Source organism: Melanerpes formicivorus, unplaced genomic scaffold (genome assembly GCF_026170545.1).
Source record: "Melanerpes formicivorus ecotype bairdi unplaced genomic scaffold, bMelFor1.0.p_v2 SCAF_17, whole genome shotgun sequence".
NCBI classification, from domain to species: Eukaryota; Metazoa; Chordata; class Aves; order Piciformes; family Picidae; genus Melanerpes; species Melanerpes formicivorus.
In genome coordinates, this window is record NW_027142369.1 from 10,211,963 (window position 1) to 10,237,212 (window position 25,250).

Below are 25,250 nucleotides of genomic sequence, written 5' to 3' on the forward strand. Positions count from 1 at the left end.
CTGCAGCTATCACAGAGGAGCAGATTTGATGCCTGCAGGAGGAATTTGTTCCAGATTGTTGCTCAGTGTGCGAGCTGTTTACCACGGTGTGCAGAAGTCCTGCAGCTTGTGTGGTGATGGTTGTTTTAAGCAGGCAAAGCAAAACTTTAAAGCAGGCAAGTATTTTTAAAAACACTTGTCATGGCTGGGAGGTAAAAACAACACTCCTCAGTAAGATGTTATGGTGCTTTTTAATTTTTTTCTTCCACCCATAGCATCTTGGTGCTTTACTAAAGGCAATAAGCATTGCTCCCTCCAGCACACCTATCAGTCACTGAGATGCTCTCTAGCTGATTTTGATTCTCTTCTGACATGCGCAACTGGATTGTGATTCTCAAGCAGAGCTTGAAAACACACCTCATTCTCTAACATGAAATGCCAAATTACTCTTTCTACCAAATACAGAGAAACAGGAACGCATAGCAATGTTTTTGCCTCCTTGCATTAGCAGAATATTAGGCATGTGTGCCTTCATTCTAAAGGTGAGTCCCCCCAACAATGGTCTTCCCAGAAGGGAAACTGGCTTAGTGAGGCAGTCATCCATTAATGGAGAGGTGTGTGAAACCAAAGACCAGGCTCATTAACCATCTAAACACCCTTATGCCCTGCAATATCTGAATGTATTAACATTTTTTAAAAGCTTGCAGTAACTTAATTGTACCAAAAAAATCCTTAATTATTCTGGTTTGGAATTTTCTGAAAGAACCATCTTTTTTTCCTTTCTAAATTTTCTACAAGGAAACTGGAACATGTTCTCCTCAAATACTTATAACCTTGATGATTTTTATTCAGCACGTGGGTGTGTTTGTCCTTACCTCCTGTCATGAAACCAGCACAAAGTCTACTTTTAATACGTTAGTTAAAGCCTCTTTGACACCACTTTCAGACTGTTTCTACTGTTCCATTTAAACTTACTTTCACCGATTAACAAGTTTCTGCTGCCCTTGCTCTTTAGAAAGAAGTCGTAAACCATGCTTTCTGCTGTCTCGTTCCAACTGATATGTCCTCTCCTCCTTACTGATGGAAGGTGGGATAAAGAAAATTAAACAGTTCCTAACTTCTGCCTCTGTTCTCAAGTTATAAGTTAACCATACAGCTTTCCTTTTGTCAGGCTGCTGCTGAGAGTTTGCACATGACACTATCTAGAAATTGTATTGACCATGAAGGCAACACATACTAAAACCACCATGAAAATGAGGTCCAGATTAAAAGTACACAATGGATGTGCTTTCTGTACCAAAGCCCCACTTTACTGATAATCTGAGTTCCTTCCCTCTTGCTGTTTACAGGATCTTGGTGTCAGGAATTGGCTGTTATATCATGTTTTTATCCTGTTCTAATTTTAATCCAGTTACTAAGGATAGTTCCACTAAGTTGGAACTATTTGCAGCACTTTAGGAATGCATATAAAATACTAAATTATATGGAGATTTTTTTTGTTATGTATGAAAGTATTTTATTGATTCTGTTTCTCCATTCTTCTTGTATTCAGACTTTCTTTTATTTAGCATTAAAGTGACCAGCATGGGTCACCACCTTGAACAGAAAACTTTGTCTTAACACTGTGAGATGATTCACGTCTCAAAGATATTTGTCTCCAGTGTCTCACTGAATGGATAAGGCCTTATTTAAAGGATGAACTACTTGAGACTCTATGTGTATTTGCCTTGTTAGCTGTTCAAAGTAACTGTAACTGCAGCTCTGTTGTGGTAGTTGTTACCATATCAGTCTGAGATGTCTCAGTTTACAATTTCATATGATTTTCACATTTGCAGTACAGTTTCTGCTTTGGAGCTTTTAAAAAAGCCTTTATGGTCTGTCATTATTGAAACCTCTGGGACTAGACTATATGCTTTAAATAGCCTTATCAGAAAAAGGTTGAACAGCATCTCTAGCCTATGCTCAGTAATAAGAAGACTTAATAAGGAGAGAATAGAAGACAATGAAAGACAATGACACAAAGTAGATTTTTTTTTTCCTCTTTTATAACACATGTTTTTCTTTTCTATCAGAGAAACATTAAAAAGAAAAACTAATAGCAATGACTGTACAAGCCCAATTGCAAATAATCCTGGCTCAAAAAGGGATGCCCACTTCTGTGCAGTCTGCAGTGACTATGCTTCAGGATACCACTATGGGGTCTGGTCATGTGAAGGTTGCAAGGCATTCTTTAAAAGAAGTATTCAAGGTAGGAGAATCAGCTTTTGATAACTTTGCTCAATTAATATTCAGTTGTTGTAGTAATTTAGTAGATCCAGTAATGAGTTGATCTAAAATCCTGATGTATGGACCTGCATGCTAAAAATAAACACATGATTTTACTATCTTTTGGCTCTAATATTATCATTATCTGGAAACATTACAAAGTAATTGATTTCTTTAGAGAAGAGGTGGGATACATAGCAGGAGAAGGCCCTGCAGCAAAGGCATTAGTGGGATGGCCCTGCAGACCTATGAATCTGATTACAGTTTGTGTCCCAAAGCAGATATAGTAATTGTGAACTTGTTGTAATAGACACAGTTAGAGTAGGTGATTGTCAGGAGACTTTGCTTGCTAGGAACTACTCTTCTGGAGCTTTCTGTCATAGCACATAATATCTACATGGCATATAGGACACAAAAATATATTTTAACAACTATTGGGTACAAAACTCATAATTGTTATGGCTCAGCTCTCCCCCTCCCAGATCCTACATTGTCAGATCTAAGATTTGCACTTCAAAGTTTAAATTCTTAAATATTTGACATTTAGTTCAAATTTATTGAGTGGCTGCAGCATGAAGTAAATATAGATCTTCATGTTTGCAATCATAGTCTACAGGCAGTGACTTATGCACCATATTGCAGCTTTGGCTCACTTCAGTTCTTTAACCTTGCCATCTTTGGCCTCATCTAGGTCCTCTTGGTGAAAATGTAATTGAATTGACAGTGGACATTGCATGTGGATATAATCATGGAAAACCTTGTCATTTTCCAGTCTGAAATTTTCCCTTCTTTTGCACACAAAGCCTTTAGCAATCTTGAGATGCTTTCTTTTGGCTCAATATGGCAGCTGGTGTCACCACAAGAATCAAATTCAATTCAGAACTTTTTTGCCTTTTCAGTTTATTGTGCAAGTTCTGCATGGGTGAAAAATAATGTCTATAAACTAGTGCAAGTACTTCTGATTGCTAAAATAATAGAAAAGAACTCTGTCTTGGTTTGTCACAAATGGAGGCTGATTTTGATCTTGAAAGTATTTTCTGTCAGGAAAATTATTTACCTGCTTTGCACTGCTCACATGTGCTTTGGCTGTGAAAAATTTACCCATTGTGGCCTTAACATACTCTGTCAGGTAGGGGTTTTTTATGTGTAGTTCAAATAAATGAAAGTAAGCTCTTGGCATAAAATACTATGAAGCACTCAGTTGCAACTGTTGTTATAAAGGATATTGCTTATAAAAATAAAAATTTCTGGACCTACCATAGACCAAGCTGTTGGGCTAATGTCTAAATAGAATTCAACGGTATGACTGAGCCACTGTGTGTGGTCTCCTCTGCTTGTCCAAATTTGTAGTGTAGTGTATTCATCCCACATCTCTGAACATCTGCCTGCAAGCTAAATTATCCCAAGGCCACAGGAGTTTTAAACTTTATGTTTTTGTGTGCTTGGGTTATAATGCAACAGAGAGCTTCCTCCTCCCTTCCCTCCATGTTGTGTGAAGAGTGATAAACAGTAATTTGTTTTTCAGTCCTATCTCCCAGTAGGAAATGGGACAAATTGCAACACGATCTCTTCTTTTTTAAATCGTCGGTTCAAAAATTCAAGGTTAAAATTCTTTTAATTTTGCAAGGAAATAGTCACAATTGCTTGGTTAAATAATTACTCCTGGGGACATGAACTCTTGGACTTCCATCAAGTGAAAAAAACACCAGTAGCTGTGTCTTTGCCTGATATATTCTTAAAGTTTTTTAAAATAACTTTTAAAAACACCCCAAAACTGATAGAGAAGATACTAAGAACTGTAAATGAGTGAATATTTTTTGCACCTTTTGGTAACTGCTGCTAAAGAGACTTCTCGTATTTAACAGGAGAGGATTCAATTGTAATTACAACAATGCATACTGAAGTCCAGTTTACAGTAATAAACCTTTGGACCAGATTAATGATTAATGAAACACAATAATGTAAAGTGATTTTGGAGGGGATGAGGAGGTGAGGTGGGATAGAAGGAGAGAACAGAAGAGTCTGCAGTGGAAACTGATCAGAAAAAAGAGAAACATTTGTCCAGAATATTTAAAAGTTACACCTTCTTTGTACTATATATTATGCACACTAGTCTTCCTTCCCCCCCCCTACCCCCTCCCCCCTTTTTTTTATTAACTTTTCTCCAGGGACAATCCTCCTAAGGCTTCTTCATTCCTGGAACTCACCATGTCAGAGAGCTCAGTAAATAGAGCTTTAGTTTACTTATGTCTTTGCAGGACTGAAGCTGTGTGCACTGCTGTTCTCAACTCTGCTGAGGGGAAAAAAACCCCAAGCTACTATTTGCCATCTGTAGGGTCCCAAAATACAGTAAGAAGTTGGAGATTGGGAGCAAACTTTCACAAGAGCATTTGCCCCATTTCCAAAAATGCCTTGACATTAGAAGGTGCTTAGTTATCTAACAGTCATCACTAGGACTTGGTCTGTGCTGTGCAGTTACTTTTTGAGGCCACAGATCGATATTTTCAGTATGCGTTGAATACACATTTTTGCATCAGTTTAATTAATGGAACTTAGTTATGAAAAAACTAAGAGATGCTTAAAATGATGAAAGCCTTGATTTGGAAAATGAGCAGGAAAGGTTGTTGGAGATGATACATTTTCTCTTCTTACCCTGCTGCAGGACATAATGATTACATCTGCCCAGCCACCAATCAATGCACGATAGATAAGAACAGGCGCAAAAGCTGCCAGGCGTGCCGGCTACGGAAATGTTATGAAGTGGGCATGATGAAATGTGGTGAGTTTTGCATGGCTGTGTTGTTTTCTTCAGCTTTGCTGGCTTCGTCCCACCCATCCCCCCCCCCCCCCCCCGCTACCCCTTCAGTCAAACTGTATAGCTTGGTTTTTAGTTTTGGTTGGGTTTGGGTTTTTGTTGTTTGTTGGGTTTTTTGCTTTTCTTTCCACTTGGATTCCCCAAAAGGCACATCAAACAGAGCAAGGGTTAAGCTGCTTTTCCAGAAAGGAATGTACCAATTTTTAAAACAGAGGAATCACAGAACACAACGGGCTGGAAGGGACCCTCGAAGGTCATCTGGTCCAACCCCCATGCAGTGAGCAGGGACATCTGCAGCTAGAGCAAGTTGCTCAGGGCCCCATCGAATTTGACCTTGAATGTTTCCTCAACCACAATGCTCTGCAACCTGTTCCAATTTTTTACCACTCTCATTGTAAAGAACTTCTTCCATATGTACTACCTAAATCTACCCTGCTCTAGTTTAAAACCACTGCCCCAGCTCTCAGCCTGTCTTTCTAGGAGAGGTGCTTCAGCCCTCTGATCATCCTCGTGGACCTCCTCTGGACCTGCTACATCAGGTCTATGTCCCTTTTGTGTTTGGAGTCCCAGTGCTGAACATAGTACTCCAGGTGAGGTCTTGCCAGCACAGAATGGAGTAGCAGGGCGTAGGTGGGAAGGAGTAAAGTGTAGTTTAAACATATGAAAACCATAGTACCTCTGCAGAGCTCTGTGAAGTCAATTTACCTGCATGCTATGTTCTGCAGAATGAGAACCCAAGACCTGCTGGTGCTGCTGCCTGAGACTAAACCAAACTGAAATCCTGTGTAATATGGAGTAAATGAGCCTGTACTCTGCTCTGCTGGTTGAATGTAATGCAAGCACAGCAGTGGTGCATGATAACAGCAGTTCATTGACCTGTATCATGCCTCCAACAATGGGAAGAGTAAATGCCTTGGAAGGAATGCAAGAATGAGACTTGCACCTATATGAAAGCAATTTCTGACAACTCTCAGCTTCCAAAAATTAGCAGTTGGGGACTGCTGGTCTGGAAGAGTTTTCTTGTATTTAATGTGTCTTAATATATTACTAGAATAGCAACTTTCCTACTGGTCCTGTCTTTTCAGTTCTGTAAAGTCTCAGCATCTACAACATCCCATAGCAGCTTGACCACCAGTGATTTGAAGAACCAGCTCTCTGGTTGCCAGGCTTTGTTATGGGGCTTTGGTGAGGCAGCAATGAGAAAACGAGAAGGCAGTGGGTGTGCTGTTCTTTTTTCTAAACAGGCTCTTTTCAGATGATGTCCTATAGCTCTTATAGCTCTTCTATCCCCACCCCCCCAAAAAAAAAAAACCAAAAAAAGTGGTGAACAACCACTGTTTGTCACTGCAGCACTCAGAATTATCCAGCCTTTTCTCTTATTCCTGCCTGGTACTTAGAATGATGTGACTTCATTGTAGTTGTACATTTATAGATGATGAAGGTTAGTTTTAAGAAGAAAATAACTTATTTCAACATCTAATGTACTTTCACAGTCAAGTTTTATTGCTGTTTCTTACAGATCCGTGTATGTATATGATAGAAATAGGCTGGGAAAATATCACATAGGAACAGTGAAGAGGAAAGGAGGAGGTCACTGTGCTTGTTCCTCTGTGATTTGCAGACATGCACCTCATTTAATCCCATTTAATGTAGATACCTATTTCTATTTCTATTTCAAGTCAAGGCTGTGTTTTCATCCTCCCATTGCTTTGATCTGAAGGCTGTCAAACATGATGCCTGTCATTAGGGACACTTACAAATTTCAGCCTGTGTTTATTGCTGGACTGTTAATGCTCACTTGTTCTTACAGCTTAGAGGCTTCTCTTCTTATTGCTAATGGTCTGGTTGTATGTAGAGACTACATCATAGAGCCTGACAACTTTTGTTTTATTAGGCTAATTAAACCAAGAAATCTCCTCCTCTTAGAGAATAGGAAAGTAGACAAGATCTGGAAGTCATCAAGGTACTACTTGCCATCATAGCATAACATATATTGGTTTCTCTGAGAGCTTTTATCTGCATACAACCCAGGATCCTGTTTGTCTTTTTTTGTGGTTGCATCATGCTGACAGTTGATAATAATTCTATGAGCTGTTATGATTGTAGCCTCCCTGTTAATTTTTAGCTGATAACTCCCACGTCAGAGTTACAGTTTAATTTGTTCCTTGTATTAGTTTTGTACTCCTGAAGTACATTTAGCTTCTGTCGCTTGAGTCAGCTAGTTCTTTCTATACAATGCTGCTGCTTCTTGCATGAAGATGATGCATCTCAGCTTTATTGGTGTTTTCCATTAATATAGCCTTAGCTGCCTCTACTGTCTGGCTTCCAGAAAGAAAAGCCTTATACTTGCAAATGAGACTCTTTTGAAACCTTATTTTCTGAATGGTCTTTTGTTCCTCTTGGTGACTGAGAATTTTACTCAAAGTTTGTTCCAAGAGAGATTTCTATCAAACCAGAGTTCAGGAGCTGGAAAGTTTTTGTAAAGATTGACCCCAGTGTAATATTGCAAGGCAGTACTCCACAATGCTTCCTTAAATTAATTCTTTTTGTTTAATTACTCAGGAAGTCCTGGCTTGTCATTAGACCCCATAGACACTGTAGTATTACAAGTAAAAAATAATAATAGGTACTTATATCTTAGCCTGTGTTCATTTTAATCTTGACACACATCCATTAAAGATATTTTCCTACAATTATGAATGTTTTATAGGACATTAATAATTGTGCCAGACCAAAAATGACACTTTGAAACTATAACAGAAAAGTAACAAGAAAACTGTGCTTGCTTTTTTTTTCCCCCTTTTTTTCTTTTTTTTTTTTTTTAAAGTTATTTTTAATAGTAGCACTGAAACTTGAGAATTTAATTTGGGAGTCTTAACAATTTAATTTCAGAAAAAGGAATATTAAAATTGCTCAGATTCGTCTGAGTCGTCTGCTGAGTTAAGTGGTACCTGTACATAATGCTGATGCATGGAGACGTGGTGGCAGACATTTAAGCCTGACAGATTTTAAGACTGTGCTTCTTACATGAATGTAAATGCCATTTCCTGCAGACCAGAGCGATTATCTTTCAATATTTTTTTCTTGTTAGAGCCATGTTGTTAATACCAGCTTTTTATTGTAGAACACCATAAAAGAGAACATTTTCTTTTTAATGAAGGCTTTTTGCCATCTCTGCTCCTTTCCCAGGTCACTTAGTGAATGCACTGGTTCACATCTGCTAAAACCTCGGATAAGACAGAATGGTTTGTAAGTGCAATTTTGTTCATTGGAGGCTTGCTGTCCAGCAGAAGTGATAAAAGAACCTCAATTACCACTCTGTAGTTTATGAAAGCTTTTCATAAATACTCTGTGCTATTTGCATCAAATCTTTAAATCCTCATTTTACATACTAGCAGTAAGACACCTTCAGTTAAAAAAATGAAAAATACACACACACACACGTGTGCATAGATACACACGTGTGTGTGCCCAGCACTGCATATGTACATGTGTGTGTGCATGCGTAGCACTGCATATATACACACGTGTGTGAGCATATAGAACTGCATATATGCATGTGTGTGTGTGTCGAACTGCGTGTGTGTCGACCTGCACACGTTTCTCTGTGTAAATGTGACTGGCAATATGTGCCAACCCTAAAGCAGTAGGAGGCAGTAGGAAAGTGTTGCTTTGGAGTTTCTGGGTCTGAAATTTTTGAATGTCATCACACTCACAAATGTTGAGAAGCCAACTCCCCGTGTCATGGCTATTTCAGTGGAGGCTGTCTTGGGGGTGCTTTGTATTAAGGTGACAATGGGGTTTCTTACAAAATATACCATTGTGGCAATAATGAGGGTCTTAGAGAGTGAACCTGCAAATTTCTCTGGAGAAAGTCTGTTTTGCTTATTGTTCCAATTAAGAAATCTGCTGCTAAATTTTGACACTAGGACTATTGGCAATGGCAGGAAAATAATTGCAAACCACTGTCACCAGGAACACGGAAAATAGGAATACTGCAGTAAACTCTGCTCTGCAAACTCAAAACATATCAGGATAAAATTGATCTTCTCTTGGAGTTTTCTGCTGTTTACCTGGGGAGCTGAAATGGACTGGACTGTTTGCCAAAGGCAGTAAAGAAGGGAGTTGCTTCATCACTTAGCTGTAGTCACTCTGGGAGCAGCTATGCTTGTGCTTTCCTTTTTCGCATCCTGAGGCTCAGATACACCTTCTTCTGTAAAGAGATTTCAGTTTCCTTGTTGCACTAGACTTTTTTCCCATGTGCCAGTTCTCAACTTGTTGAAAGTGTTCCAAAGATAAAACTTCTGTGTGGCCCCTCCCTGCCCCAAATGAGGTGTCTGAGGACCATAAAAAGTGATGGAGAGATACTGCCCTAGGACACTGGATTCAGTCCACAGATTTGCAGAAAGAGAACCAGACTTCTCTTTTTCCTCTTGTGTATGGCTCTCTTTTTCTCCTGCATGCAGCCTCTGCATATCACTTTGAAATACTGTAATTTACTTTTCACACAGAAAGTAAGTGTGTGTGTGTGTGTGTGGGAAATGTTACATGGCCTCCTCTGGACATCAGAAGTATTAATTGCATTTTAGCTATTATAGAAATTACTGTCATTTCATCCTGTCTTCTCATGCACACATGGCAGACGGTAGCTTCTTTGAAAGTCGGTCTGCTCTGTTCATACAGCCGTACTCACCAGAACACCTACATTTGCTTTCCAAGGTACCTGGATTGATAATGATTTACTGATGTATACTTGAGCAAGTTTTAAGCTCAGACACTTAGAAAACTGATTACAATGTGTTCAGCAGTTGAATCTACAGATGCTGCCCAACTGGTTAGTTACATAAGCAGTTACCAAGGATCAAAACCAATATTAAGAGGAACACGCCATGCAGCTGCCCACCACATCAGACAGCAGAGGCATCTGCAATTTTCAAAGCATTTGTAAAGCAGGAGTTGCTTGGAAAATGGTGTGTTAAACTGCCAGTAATACCTGTTGTAGCTTGTTAATGGACAAGTGAACAGCAGGCTGATTTTAATGACTTTTTATTCCCCCATGCATATTATTTCTTGTATTCTTGTGACCATTTACAGCACTGTGTGGTCTGTGGTGCTGTGGCTTGAGATCCTGACTTTGGTCCAGCATTCTCAGTTGAATACAGCTATTTTCTTGTGCAAAGAATAGCTCCAGATAATTACAGTGCTGTAGGAAGAAGGAGAGATTTGATCATCTTGTGCACTTTCCCCATTGCTTGAATTACCTTTATATGAATTAGTTATTAGCTATTAGGTATAGCTGGGGAGTTTGCAGCAGTCAGAAATAGTCCCTGATCTGGGAAGCTTGAAGTATTTTGTTGCTGTGTCTTTACACAGATTGATTCATATCTCTGTGTCTAGTTAAATCAAACAGTAAGACAGTCTATAATTATTTGTATCACTTCATAAGCACTTACACATGCCTGTTGGGTGCCAAGAGATGGACAGGTAAAATTCCTCAGTTCTGCCTAAATCTGGATTTGAACAGAAAGCACAGAAGTTCTTTATGTTGTTGAAATACGTTGTTTAACTTGAAAAGGTTGCTACTTTCTGGTGTATCAGTTGGCTAGCCAGCTTAAATGCACTGCCTTTTTTTTTGGATTCAAGCTGAATACATTTTAGTGTGGAAATAAATGACATCTTTTAATTACTCCTGAGCTCTGTTTTATGCAGATAGCTCAGTAACAGCTTTCACCTGCTTTGGCAATATATGGTGAACCACAAAATAAACTAAAAAATCAATTAAAAAACCATTCAGAGTCTGGCTAGGTTGAGTGGTACACACCACACCCCCATTTTTTTACTACCAACTGTTTTTTCTTACCAAAATGTGGGGTTTGTGTATATATATTTTTTATTTTATTTTATTTTATTTTTTTGTGCAGAAATGTCACAATACTCCTGTTTTGCCTTTCTGCAGTGGAGGTATGACTACAGAAACTCTTTTTGTGTTTTAAATTATTTTCCCCCATGTACCAGTTACATATGAAATTTCATTTAGTTCAGTAGCCTAAAGTAACTTTACTTAAAGGGGCTTGCTACTTCCCAGTGAGAACCTTCCACAAGTACCGAAACCTTTAATACTGTCAATACGTAACACAACCTGACTGCATTATTTTAAGATGGAGCATGGAGAGCAGCTGCACAGCTGAAAATTGTACAAGATAGTGTCACCTAGAACAGAATGCTGGACTACCATTTTTTAAACTTTAAAAATTATATTATTTCATTGATCTTCAGTAAAGTACTTGGTCACTTACCTGTGTCCCTATAGTTTGGATCGTCAATAAAATGTCATTTAGAAGTCTTTACAACACTGAATTGGAAAGGATAATTCATGTCTTGATAACAAAGGCCTGGTATTTTCCATGCAACAGAGAAGGCTGGTGACAATATAACAGAGTTGAGAACAGTTGATCAGAGGATTCAAAGTGCCACAAGAGTGCACTTCACTGACCCACACTGACCTAGGGTCAATGATCTGTGTGCAAGTGCTTGCTTGACCACATGTTGCCTTGGGTAGGTGTGTCCAAACTGCTGGAATTTCTCCCTTATTCTGCTGTCAGGCATTTCCTCTCCTCAGCTCCCTCTTTATCCAGTAGTTTTTCTGACTTAATAGTTTTAAATATGGTCTCTAACTGAACAACTTTCCCCCATGTTTAACTAAGACTACTGCTCATATGTCTTCTTTTTAGGGACTTCACAGCTCCACTGGGTACTGGACAACAAAAACTCTGCATGTCATAGAGCAGCTGGTATTTTTTGACAGCCAAAGAAAATTTCTGCCTTGCCCTGCATCTCATTATGACTTTTAGTCTCCCTGTGCTATTTTTCTTGTTCTGTTGTTCATGACAGCCATGTGCAACATACTTCAGGTTTCTAAGTGTGGAAACAATGAGCAGTGTCATTTCTTGTTCGAGTTCAAGTCTCCCCTGCTGGCTCACATTGCACATTCACATGGAAATTAGAGCCATGGATCTCAAATATCTAGACATTTCCTCATCTATCTCCAGTTGTACTTTTGTTCCAATTGCTTAGCTCACTGTCAGCCTTTCCTCTGTCTTCTCTGATGGAAAATATTTACATACTTTCTGTGCATGACATGGCTTCAGAACATTCTACAGCTCACTGTGCCATTCTAATGTTATTCTGAAGCTGACAAAGCACTTTAAACTTTTCCTTTTTGACCTTTGTGCATTAGTGCAAAATGAGGGATAGCACAGAGTTCACTGCATCATCCAAGCATCTCTGTAGAAATTTAGTTTTTGTGTCATTGTCCTCTGACTCTCTCAGAAAGAAAACAATTTCTACAGACAGTTGAAGAAATTGCTCTGTGATTTGTGTAACTCTGCAGGTAACCCTTTCTTGGGGTATCCTCATCACATCTGATTTAATGAATCTACCATAAGATAATGTCTCAAGCTCTGGTTGTCTCCACTGGCATATTGTCTTTAACTGCTGTTCAGCTGCTCTGGCAACTTCTAGTTAGCTGTCATTTAGCCAAGCATTTGGTTCTGCAAATCATGGATTGTTTTCCCTGAATCCATTATTAGTGCAAATGTCCTGTCAGTATTCAACCCATTTCAACCAACCCATAGTCCTTTTAAGGATGCAAACCCATCCTTGTCCCAAATGATGCAAACTTTAAACTGGACTTCCATCTGATAATTCTTCCAGCTCCCAATGCCTTGCTCTGACTGGATTCCTTCACACCTGAGGACTGTTCCTTGAATAATTTTTCTTACCTGTATTCTCCAGCCCCTTGGGTTTCAAGGTAGAGGATATTCTCCAATATTGAGAACTTTTTTTTATAGTCATCCTATTCTGTTTTATACCTGAGGTGATTTACTGAACAGGCAGCAAAAGAGGATGATAGCGATGTGTAGTTCAAAGTTCCACATCATCAAAGTTCTGGCAGACTCTCTTAGTCCTTATCTAGTCTTTTCAGTGCCATCAGGTTCTACCTCAGTGGCATTTTCATCTCGCTTTTCTCATGGATTGTCTCAAACAGTGCTTGACCATTGCTAGAGACAACAGAAAACTATGACCTGAAAAGCTCTCTCATTTGAGGAACCTCCATCACTGACAGTCTTCATTCACCCAACATCTTATTTAGCAAGACAAGCATCTAAAATTATTTTTTTGGTGCCCCTACTGCCTCTTCCTTTAACGTGGCTTATGTTTGGACATCTTTGTTGACTGAAAACCAGGACCAGAATTGCATTGTGTGGTTGGAATTTAAACAACTTGTGTTCCATCTGACTTTGATGTATATAGATGAAGAATGGTAGGAATTGCTGAATCCAGTAGCTTGGCAAGGTAAACTGCCACATTGCCATGTCTCTAGTCCAGCAGCAAGTCCGAGTGTGTATTGTTCGTAGGCACACACACTCACAATGCTGGTGTCCACACAGATCAGCACAGACAGGAAATACAACACTCATGCAAACAGGAGCTGGGTTTAGACACTGCCAAATAGTTGGCCTGTCAATCCCTGTATCTCCCCAGCTGAAGGCCTCTGAGTTTGCAACCTCACACCAGTTGTTGGCGTATAGCCCTTCTCCTCCACAAATGGTCACAGAAACATACATGTGCTATGGATCCCTCCAGTAGCTGGCTTTAGAAAGTCTGTACTACGTGGTATCTGAGCCCTGGATCCTCAGTTCTTCTAGGTAGTTTGTGCACAAACTCTTGCATGCATGCACACACATGCAAACAGGTCTCTGGCAGCTGGCCCAAACTTGTTGCCCTTAGGGGCAGCTGATGCCCAGATCCTCTGGTCTTTCTAATAGGTGGCTTGGAATGCTTGCTCCCTTCAGGTGAACTGTTGACTTATCTACTTGGTCTCATGCCCAGACCATAGGCTAATCATTCTCATTTCATAGCCCTGAAAATAGTCTAGTCAGTGTGCTTGCTGTCACTGACTGGGTTCTTGGGATTCTTCTATCTTCATAACTTGCTGCTTTGTCTTCATGCACTTTGTAATGCTTTTAATTCCATACCTTAATAAAGAAGAACCAGATTCTGTGACCAGGCCAAGTAATCTGTAGGCAGAACAAAAAGACTTCATAAATGTAGTAATTTGAAGACGGTAGCAGAAAGGATGCTTTTGTCAGATTTGTTGTGGGACTCAAACTAAATGAGACAGCTTATTATGCTGGGGTATATATATGGTCTCTGTGTATGCAATAATGAATGTCAGCCTGGAACAGAGATATGTTAGCACAGGGATTTGCGCATCTATGAAAATTCAACCTTTGAATATCATATGTCCAGAAAAGTGTTGATGACCAGCACAAAAGAATGAACTTATGAAAGATTTAGAAGACAATTTAGCTGACATATTAGAAATTATAAGTGCTAAGGATCACTTCAAGAGCTTAGTATTTTTAAATATCCTGATTTTTAATATGGTACAATCTTGGACATTAGTATACTGCCAAGGAATAGTCTTTGTTATAGAACACGCTGAAGGGGTGAGGGGAGCAGAAGTTATGGCTGAATGTTTTAGCAAATGCCCACCATGTGTTTGGAGATGTTTTTACACTCTGCATGGCAGCTATGCAAGAACCAGTAACAGTGATCCCACCAATAACTCTGACAGAAAACAGAAGGACCTTTGGTCTTGTCAGAATGAATAATAAACTAAGCCCAGGCATTTAAAGGACTGCTCTTTGCAACAGAAATAGCATTCTGCATACAGAACTCAAAACAAGCAGCTTTCACCTTCTAGTTGGAGACACCTGAATTCACTTTAGGAAAACTCCTGCTGGCTTAATAGGGCATGAGGGAAAAAAACAGGTTGCATCTCAGCAAGTCTCTGAACATTCAGTTAGCAGTGAGCCCCAACTGTGCTTCTGGCTGAGATATTCAGTCTGTAACTCAACCCAGACTTTCGGAAGTGTTTTGTTCTCCCACTTTAAATCTAAAAAAGAATTTTAATCCAGAATTTATAAACGTCTGTCTTTATTTGCATTTAAAGATGTGATTATCTCTTTTTGATGTCAATAGGAATTTTCCCATGGACTTCTAAAGTGAAGTTCAAAAGGAAACATTTTTTTTAACATAATTTTTTGTTTAGTAGAATAAACAAAAGCCTCAACCAAAGTCAGTGGAAACAAAGTTAGGTCAATGCTAAATGGTCCAGAAATTTTGAAACTCGATGTTCAATTTTAGCACATCCAATATGCCCCTCCTCCCCAAATATTTGGATTTTACATCATGTAACACTGAGAGAAAAATACTTGAGTGCAATCATCTGCCTCTCTTGTCAGGCTCAAGAAGAGAACGTTGTGGCTATCGGATCCTGCGTCGCCATCGCAATTCAGAAGATCAGATGCATTGCATTGGCAAAGCCAAGAAATACAGTGAGGCAGCCACCCGTGTCAAAGAGATCCTGCTCAGCACAGTCAGTCCAGAGCAGTTTGTTTTAACGCTGCTCGAAGCAGAGCCTCCGAACGTGTTGGTGAGTCGTCCCAGCAAACCATTCACGGAGGCCTCCATGATGATGTCCCTGACAAAACTGGCAGACAAAGAGCTGGTTCACATGATTGGTTGGGCCAAAAAAATTCCTGGTAAGAATTTCAACCTTGGGTTTATTTATTTTAGTCAATGCTTTTACAATAAACGTATCATTCTCTATCCTGAAATAATAACACAGTGCAGCAAGTGTACAGTATCAAGGTCAAGCTTTGTGTCCTATATGGTAAAAGACAATTTATTGCTCCAGTAATTCACCTGGCTGTATTTTTTTGTAGACAATGACCTAGCCCAGTATTTGCTACCTGCTGTCAGCCAAATACTTGTTCATTTTGCCAAAAAGCTTAGTTGATGTTGCATGTAATTTCTACCTCATCAACTATAAATACTTGATTATTCTGATTCAGAAGGCTTATAAAAGGGCTATTAACTTGGTTGCTACAAAAAAAAAAAAAAAAAGATCAACTTCTTTCTTTGAATCCAGAAGGTTTGTAATACAGCTGATGAATACTGAAAGGCATCCAAGCATTGAATGCCTGTAGTCACTTCAATTTGACAGAATAGAGTAGAATTAACGAGGCTGGTAAAGTCCAATCTATCACCCAACACTATCTAATCAACTAAACCATAGCACCAAGTGCCTCATCCAGTCTCTTCCTAAACACCTCCAATGATGGTGACTCCACCACCTCCCTGGGCAGCACATTCCAATGGCCAATCACTCTTTCTGTGAAGAACTTCTTCCTAACATCCAGCCTAAACCTCCCCTCGTGCAGCTTGAGACTGTGTCCTCTTGTTCTGGTGATGGTTGCCTGGGAGAAGAGACCAGCCCCCACCTGGCTACAACCTCCCTTCAGGTAGTTGTGGAGAGCAAGAACGTCTCCCCTGAGCCTCCTCTTCTCCAGGCTAAGCAGCCCCAGCTCCCTCAGCCTCTCCTCATAGGGCTTGTGCTCCAAACCCCTCACCAGCTTTGTTGTCCTTCTCTGGACATGTTCCAGCAGATTGGAGGACAGGCTACAGATATCTTAAAAATAAATGTATTGTTCATAGAATCATAGAATCAGCAAGGTTGGAAAAGACCTCAAAGATCATCAAGTCCAACCTGTCACCCAACACTTCATGACTACTAAACCATGGCACCAAGTGCCATGTCAAATCCCCTCTTGAACACCTCCAGGGACAGTAACTCCACCACCTCCATGGGCAGCCCATTCCAATGGCTAATGACTCTCTCTGTGAAGAACTTCATCCTCACCTTGAGCCTAAACTTCCCCTGGTGCAGCTTGAGACTGTGTCCTCTTGTTCTTCATTTTGTAGTGAGAGTTATCGACTCACTGGAAGAATTGAGCTGCTATAGTTAAGACTATGCTTACCATGAACTCTTTTTGGCATTCTAGTATTGTATTTGGGGCAGCATTTGGATCTGTCATTTGTGCTCCATTCCTTCAGCTATCAGCACTTGTGAAACACAGGATTAGCTTTTGGCTCTGATGAGGGAAGTCCTAGAGAAAAAACAGATTTGCTCATAAGAGAAAAATAGCTGTGCTCAGTGGTGGATAAATCACGCTGCTAGTGCTGATAATGCAACTTTAGCAAGTGACACCCAGGATAAATGTGGATCTTTAGGTATCTGTAGATTGAACACTGGGACTTGGTCTACGATCTTGCTCAACCGAGATAGCTTTTCACCCCTTTACTGGTTGTTTATGATAGAGAAATCAGCACATGCCTGTGTAAATGTTTATGTAAAGAAACTTCTGCAATGTCTTTGGGCTGTTGTTTCCTGGGAAACTGCTACTGTCAGTTTATACTATTCACACAGCCATGATTATCCTTCTAAAAGCATTTTTGAAGTTAGGAGTGTGTGTCTGGCAGATAATGTGTTGGCTGCGGATTCTGTAGTAAATTCTGTGACAGTGAAATCCAGGAGGGAAGAAGGTACTGCTCGTAGGCTCCTGTTTGCCCTTCTTGCAAAATAAGTAGCAAGGTTCAGTCTTGAAAGGTGACGCTTTTAGCAATGCTAAGAGAAAATGTAGATTACCCAGTTTATGTCACCAACTCTCTCCCAGCCCAGGAGTTTAATAATGGATCATTTGTATAAGTGACTGACAGCAGAGTCTTTAACAGCACAGATGTACTGTGTGTATTCTAAGACCTCAGACAACTGGCAAGTATTACAGGAAACCTGCCTCCCATGGCTGGGCTGCAACCATTTTCTATTGTGCACAGACATAGATGCCAGCTTCTCTGAAAATGATGCCCCTTTGCTAAGAGACCTATCTAGAGCAACTCTTGCTTTGAGAACTCTGACCTGATCTTTTTTTTGTTTACTAAGCTGGTCTCCTTATCTGTGCTTTACTCTGTGACAGAGCCGTCTGCTTTCATGCTTGCCTTTGGGTGATTAGACTTCTGGTCTTTGGTTTAGTGTGTGTAAATTTTATTTCTCTTTATTTGGCTTCTGTGAATGCTTTTTCCCCAGTGTGTTTTGCATGGGAAGGGAAAGGAAGAGCAAAGTCTGTCTTTCCCTTTGGGCTGTGCTTCAATGTTCTCTGATACCTTGTTCTAAGTTCTGGAGAGAGCTTAATGGTGGGACAAGTTTTTGCACAATCACATTCACTCTGTTCTTGTCTCTGAGATACTGTGTATGGAGGCAATGGGGACACTGCTACCTTCACCAAGTAGCCTTGCATTGTTTATTCTGTTTGTTTTTGTTTATTTGTTTTTACTGGTTTATTGCAGTTCTGAGGAAGGAGGCAGAAGGAAATGGATAGGATGAGGTCAGTGCATCTCATTTCCAAAGGGGATGATAACACAGAGCCACCAAGCTATGAGGTCTTTCATAGTTACCCCAAAACCCCGGAAACACACCTGTCCTATGAGAGAAAAAAAGCCCTGCATGTGGCAACCACCTGTGTTCTGGGGAAAGAAAAGAGTATTTTTTTAGAAGTCTCTGCAGTGCAACACAGTAATCTCCAACAAATGGGAGTCTCCTGAGTGATTCTTTGGTGCCTTTCAGGAGGCTGTGGGACCTCTGAAGAGGCCAAACAGGATACAGAATCCAGAATCACAGAATAGCGAGGATGGAAGGGACCTCCAGAGATCATCTAGTCCAACCTCCCTGCTAAAGCAGGTTCACCTAGATCAGGTTGCACAGGAACACATCCAGGCAGGTTTTGAAGGTCTCCAGAGACAGAGACTCCACAACGCCTCTGGGCAGCCCATTCCAGTGTTCTGCCACCCTCAAAGTAGGATTTTTTTTTCCTTATGGCCCTCTGCAGTCCCAGTTTCACCAGGTGTATGGGAGTAGTTCCCCTTGAACTTTTATCCAATCGTTCGTGGAAGATTCATCTGCCTATTTGAGATGGCAACATGATCCTTCTGGTGTCAGGCTGCCTTTTCTGGCTTTCTTTACAACTCCTAATTCTTTGTTTCTCACAGTCTCAGCCTCCTTTATCAAAACAGAGAAATAAACAAATTGATTTATTTTATGCTATTTTCATCATTTTAGGTTTTGTTGATCTCAGCCTTTATGACCAAGTAAGACTTCTGGAGAGCTGCTGGATGGAAGTTTTAATGATTGGTTTGATGTGGAGGTCAATTGACCATCCTGGGAAACTAATTTTTGCACCAGACCTTGTGCTAGACAGGTAAGAGGAATAAACTTCTTGAGAACACTTCCTATTGGCATTTTTGGAGGTGGAATGAATGGTAAGAGGAAGAAGAATTAAGTATGGGTGGTGCTGTTAATAGTTTATTGAGGAATCTCCTTTACTTGTGATTGCAACAATGCTGTCTTGAGGTTCCACATATTTACCAGGGCTTAAGGAATGCTAAGCATAAACAATACTGCTGAACCTGCCAGTTCCTTAATTCCTGTAGCACATGTGGAGTTTCTCTGCATTTCTCACATCTTTTGTTAGTTTTGTTCCATTTGGTCCAGGCCTGTAGATGATGAAATTATGGACACATCAAGACAATGTACTACACTGTCAATCACTTTTTCACAGCTGACAGATTTTTCTATCCCCACCCCTCAAAAAACCCAGACATCATGTCAGGCCATATTTTAATTTTAAGTAGCTTTTCTACTTGTTTTCCTTCCTGTCCCCAATGCAGACTTTGTAAAGAGCTATAGTCTTTAGTAGTAGCATCAGATACCCAGACCCCTGAGCTAGAAGACAGGGATGGGGAGCAGAATGAAGCTGTCATAATCCAAGATGAGTGAGTTAGTGACCTGCTGCACTACTTAGACATACACGTGGCTATGTGGCGGGATGGCATACACCTGACGGTACTGAGGGAGCTGGCAGAAGTGCTCACCAAGCCACTTTCCATCATTAAACAGCAGTCCTGACTAACCAGGGAGGCTCCAGTTAACTGGAGATTGGCAAATTGGCAAATGTGAAGTCTATCTACAAGAAGGGTTGGAATGAAGATCGGGGGAATTACAGACCTGCCAGTCTGACCTCTGTGCCAGGGAAGCTCATGGAGCAGATCATCTTGAGTGCCACTACATAGCATGTGCAGGGCAACCAGATGATAAGGCTCAGTCAGCATGGATTCATGAAGGGCAGGTCCTGCTTGATGAACCTGATTTCCTTCTACAACAAGGTGACCCACTTAGAGCATGAGGGGAAGGCTGTGGATATTGTGTACCTGGACTTTAGTAAAAGCCTGACTTTAGTAAAAGCCTGACTTTAGTAAAACAGTGTCTCCCACAGCATCCTCCTGGAGAAAATGCTCATGGCTTGGAAGGGTGGATGCTCCACTGGGTAAAAAAAGTGGCTGGATGGCCAGGCCCAAAGATTTGTAGTGAGTGGACAAGGGAATTGAGTGCACCCACAGTAAGTTTGCAGATTACACCAAATTGGGTGCAAGTGTTGAACTGCTCTGCAGAGGGATTGATGGGATGAGGTCAGTGAGGTCAGTGAGGCCACATCTTGAGTACTCTATTCAGTGTTGGGGCCCTCACTACAAGAAAGACACTGAAGTCTTGAAGCAGGTCTGGAGAAGGGCAACAAAGTTGGTGAAGGGCCTGGAGAACAAGTCTTGTAAGGAACAGCTGAAATAACTGGGCTTGTTAGCTGGAGAAGAGGAGACTGAGGGAAGACCTTACAGCTCTCTACATCTACCTAAAAGGAGGTTGTAACAAGGTGGGTGTTGGCCTCATCTCCCTAGCAACAAGTGATAGAATGAGAGGAAATGGCATCAAGTTGTACTAGGGGAGGTTCAGATTGGAAATTAGAATATTCTTTACTGAAAGGGTTCTCAAAACAATGGAACAGGAGCCCCAAGAGGTGGTCGAATTACCATTCTTGGAGGTGTTCAGAAGATGCATCAATGTTCTGCTAAGGGACATGGTTTAGCATCAGCACTAGCTGAAATGAATTAACTGTCCCCAAGTTTACCTTATAATACCAATTTTTTTTTTTTTTTTTTTTTACTCTAAAGCAGGGTGTTTGCAAGATTCCTCTGTAACATCATGTACCAGCAGGGAAGAATATAGATTATTATAGGCTCCTAGACAAATTTGACCTGGGCTTCACATTGGTAAAAAGTCAGGGATGAAAAACATCTGCTGCCTTCATGAGGTTTAAAAGATCTATTAACCTTTTCAACCTGGGGAAATTCAGATCTGTATCAGTTCAGTGGCTTGAGCTCACTACTAATCATCATAGTGGCTACAGAAAGCAAAATGGGTTAGTAAGGGAAATAAATTGAATTTACAGAAGATAAGAAATAAATTATTTGCTCATGTAACATTCAATGCAAGGACATGCTGAATTGTTCAATGCAATGATAAGAAACTGCTGAAAATGTGTGGTATGCTTAGTTTCTCAGGAGCTAATATGTGCTGAATAGAGTCAGCTTATTTGATGCATTCCTTCATTTCCACTTAGAGAGCAGAGTGGGAGAAGCAGGCATCTGCTCATGCTGTAATTCTACTTTTTAAAGACAAGTGTATATGAAACTGGTCTGTAATCTGATTGCTTTTATCTGAGCTGAACTTCAGATGCATTTCCTACATAACCTAAACCAGGCAAATACTTCTCTGGTGCTTGCATCTTTGTGCCTGTCCTTCTCCAAAGCTTGAAATTCTCCTTTGCTCTGAGGAACATGGGAAACTGGGCAACATTCAGACAGCTGTCTTTCTGCAGGTAGTACCTACTGCACCTGGTTAGTGTTATCTGCCTGTGTCTGCCTTGCAGGCTCAGCACTTCACTCCTAGAGTCTAGTAGAGGAGTCAAGTTCATGTCCAGTACATAAAAAAAAAAGGAAGAGTAGTCCAGGTATTTGAAATTTGCTGCTGCTCAATTTTAAACCCATTAGACTTGCTTAGGGTTGTTTGGGCTCTTTTTCTTTCAGATCAGAAGATCATCCATTTCTACTATCCAAAATGAAGAGGTTGCATCCAGTATTCACTTGCAAACAGAAAAATAACCAAGACACATAATTGCCAACCCCCCACAAAAATCTATTTATATTTAAACATCCTCAAAGGAAAATGTGCTGGAGGATGTGAGCAGATGTTGGTTTTATTCTTTAAAAATGTCCAACTCTTCCAAGAAACTAATTTTAGACTGCCTTTCTTAATCACCAGATCCCTCAGGTACAAATAGTGATGTCACCAGTTGTAATTTAACCCCTTATGAAACAAAGAGGATTCCCGATGGTGTTGTGCCCTCCACTACAGAATTATTCTGGCTGTAGGGTGAAAGCCTCTTACAGAAATATGGTCATACTTAACCCGTGAGCAATCCTGCCTGCACTTTAAAGAGAAAACCAGGTTTTGTTAGAGATGCTGACCTTTTATACCAGTGTAATTTTCAACTTAGATTTCATGACAGAACCTTTTGAATTCTCCCAAAGATGAGATGGAAAGGCCTTTTGCAGCCTCCTTTCTGCTTTATCTTGCTGTCAGAGCTCCTGGATTCTGCTTTTTGGGTAACATTTTAAATGTGTTTCCATAGGGACGAAGGGAAATGTGTAGAGGGAATTTTGGAGATCTTTGATATGCTCCTGGCCATGACCTCAAGGTTCCGAGAGCTGAAGCTGCAGCACAAGGAGTATCTGTGTGTCAAGGCAATGATCCTCCTCAATTCCAGTGAGTATTGATAGTCCCCAGACTGTACTTTTTGTTTTGAGGGTGGCTGGAAATCAACCTCTGAAAATGACAGAAATACCCCATAAAATAAAGTGGTGGAAGAGAACAAGAGGGAAGGACTTCTGACTGCCAGGTTGTGAGGACTTTTGCTCCAGAAACTTGTGAGCTGTATCATTTGCTGGATTTAGGGTCTGTGTCCTGTTGTGAGAACTGCATGAAAATGCCCAAAAGCTGGAAGCTATGACAGGTTGGGACTCATAGCCCATGCTGCAGGTATGACCTTTTCAATAAGAACTTTTGCTCAGATGTGTCTCTGTGGATCCTGGTGATGCATAAAGCTGCTGTACAGCTCTACAGGTGTGTCCTTAATTCTTAGTTCATGTAAGACTAGTTACTCCATTGAATGATTAATTTGGCTTCAGTGGTAATTAATTGGTAGAAATGACTGAAAGTACTAAGCAGTTCTGCAAGATGGATTTCAGGACAGGAGCTTTGCTTTGCAGCCTTTTACACATGGAAAATAAGAGCCTGTGGTCCTATTGTACTATTTTGTACTTAATGTTGTCAAAAGAAAAATAAATCCAATGACAACAGATAACTTTACATCTACAGTTTTCAGTAAGGAGCTGCTGCATAATTCTCAGCCAGTCCTGAAAGTGAATTGTCCAGCTGTTATCCCACTCATTTATAGATGGACATCTTATTTCAACAGACAGCAAAAGATGTTCGTTCTTTCTTAAAAACCCCATGCCAATCAATGAACCAGAAACCCCAAGAAACCCCCCATGTTCATCAGCCATAATTTCTTCAGAGCTTAACCTCTCAAAAACCTCTCCTTTCACCTCCCTCTGCTTTCCTTTCTTGTCAAAGTTAATCTTTTACTCCTAAGTTTAAAGGAGTTCCGGAGCCCTCCCCTCCTGTCAGTATCTTTGGGAGAATAGGGGAGTTGGACTTGATGATCTCTGGAGGTCCCTTCCAACCTCTAACATTCTATGATTCTACAAACGTTTTCTTTGCCCAGGTCTCTTCTGCTCTATCAATAATGTCACTGTGTGTTTCCAGACCTTCCTAGTGGTGATTTCTTTTCTTCCCTCTCCATACCTCCAACCTCCTTTTTCTGCTTTTACTAAATTTAAGATTTCTTAGTGTAGACAAGTGCTGTATTACAGCACCATTAGAAAGCTGTAGGGAGACCATAACAGGCTGTGTCTATGAGCCTCTCTCCATGTTCTCCTCCTTCCCTAGATATAATCAGAGAGAAAAAAGGTATTTTTCAGCAAAAAGGGAGAAGAGGAAGCAGAATGCTATAATTCACGTTAGTTACTAAACTACAAGGTACTGAGTGATTCCAGTGGGGGGAAAGAATGGAGAATGGGGAGCGCATCCATTCTCTGGACTGAAGGGTCTGTGTTTAACACGTGATTTTGGTAGGACTTGGGAGAGTTACTCAGTTTGCAAATGAAGTGGCTGTCAAATTTTGGCAAAGGAATGTAAATCAGAGCTTGGTTTGCCACATATAGAGCATCATTTGTCCAGTCTTGAAGTGGGATATCAGGAAATGTATCTCCTCTAATCCTGTTAAAATGTTACATCAGAAAAATTTCCAGTCCTAGCTTTGTTTGATTCCTCATGAGCAGGGAGTATTTGTTTCTCTTCCCTGGCTAGGCATGTTTCCCTTGTCAGCAGAAGAACCTGAAAGCAACAGGAAACTGCATCACCTGCTCAATGTAGTCACAGAAGCACTGGTGTGGGTTATTGCGAAGAGTGGAATCCCCTCACAGCAGCAGACAACTCGTCTGGCCAATTTGTTGATGCTCCTCTCTCACATCAGACATGCGAGGTAAATTGCACAGAATGTGGGTAATGTGTAAGCTGTTAGCATGTGTTTGTCACAGCAACAAAGCAAGGCTTGAACTCCAGAGCACTCCTGAGGGAACCCTGGTACTGCTCCTCATCTCTGTTCTTTGTAAGGCTTTCCTCCCCAGCACAACTAAACAGGAAACACAGTCAAGTGCTTGATGGCACTCAAAAATGTTGTGTTGATACTAAAATGCTGTCTTAACTGTATTACATTAAATTGTCCATTATGTATCTGCCTGGAGTGTTTAACAATAATAACACAAATCCAGCCATCAGACCTCTCATGTCTAAAACAGATCTGCACTGTGACCTTTGGTGGAGCAAAGTGTACTTTGCATGTCATGTCTGTCCCAAGCCAAATTTGCTGTCTTTTATTTGGAACCACAGCATTTATGTCAAATGACTTATGTTACAATGATGCCATACTCCTGTCTTCCCCATGAGAAGTAGCTCCTCTGCTCCCTTCTGGTTCCTGGACCTGCTGGAGCTGCTCATTTTTGCTGGCTATAGAGCAGACTCAAATGCAGGGATCTACAAAGAGATGCTTTATTCTTCGGGCTGTTTGTCACTTTAAATGAGAGAGCAGCTATTCACAAAGCTGCCTTATGTCTTGGCTTTAGACTATCAAGTGGTCCTGGAACCAGGCTGGAATATGCAAAGGAGACCTGGGTCTATCTGACTTTGTGTAGGGAGGCACAATGGAAGGACAGC

The 25,250-nt window shown here is 40.6% G+C and overlaps 1 protein-coding gene across 4 annotated transcripts in view; it reads left to right on the forward strand.

Moving 5' to 3' along the window:
• Positions 1-25,250, forward strand: part of ESR2 (estrogen receptor 2) — a 49,449-nt gene that overhangs the window by 18,406 nt on the left and 5,793 nt on the right. For all 4 annotated transcript variants that reach the window (XM_068148913.1, XM_068148912.1, XM_068148914.1 and 1 more), the window contains exons 3-8: positions 2,052-2,227; positions 4,907-5,023; positions 15,370-15,669; positions 19,083-19,221; positions 22,546-22,679; positions 24,345-24,519. In XM_068148913.1, coding sequence (XP_068005014.1) covers positions 2,052-2,227; positions 4,907-5,023; positions 15,370-15,669; positions 19,083-19,221; positions 22,546-22,679; positions 24,345-24,519 — 1,041 coding nt within the window. The remainder of the gene's footprint in view (positions 1-2,051; positions 2,228-4,906; positions 5,024-15,369; positions 15,670-19,082; positions 19,222-22,545; positions 22,680-24,344; positions 24,520-25,250) is intronic.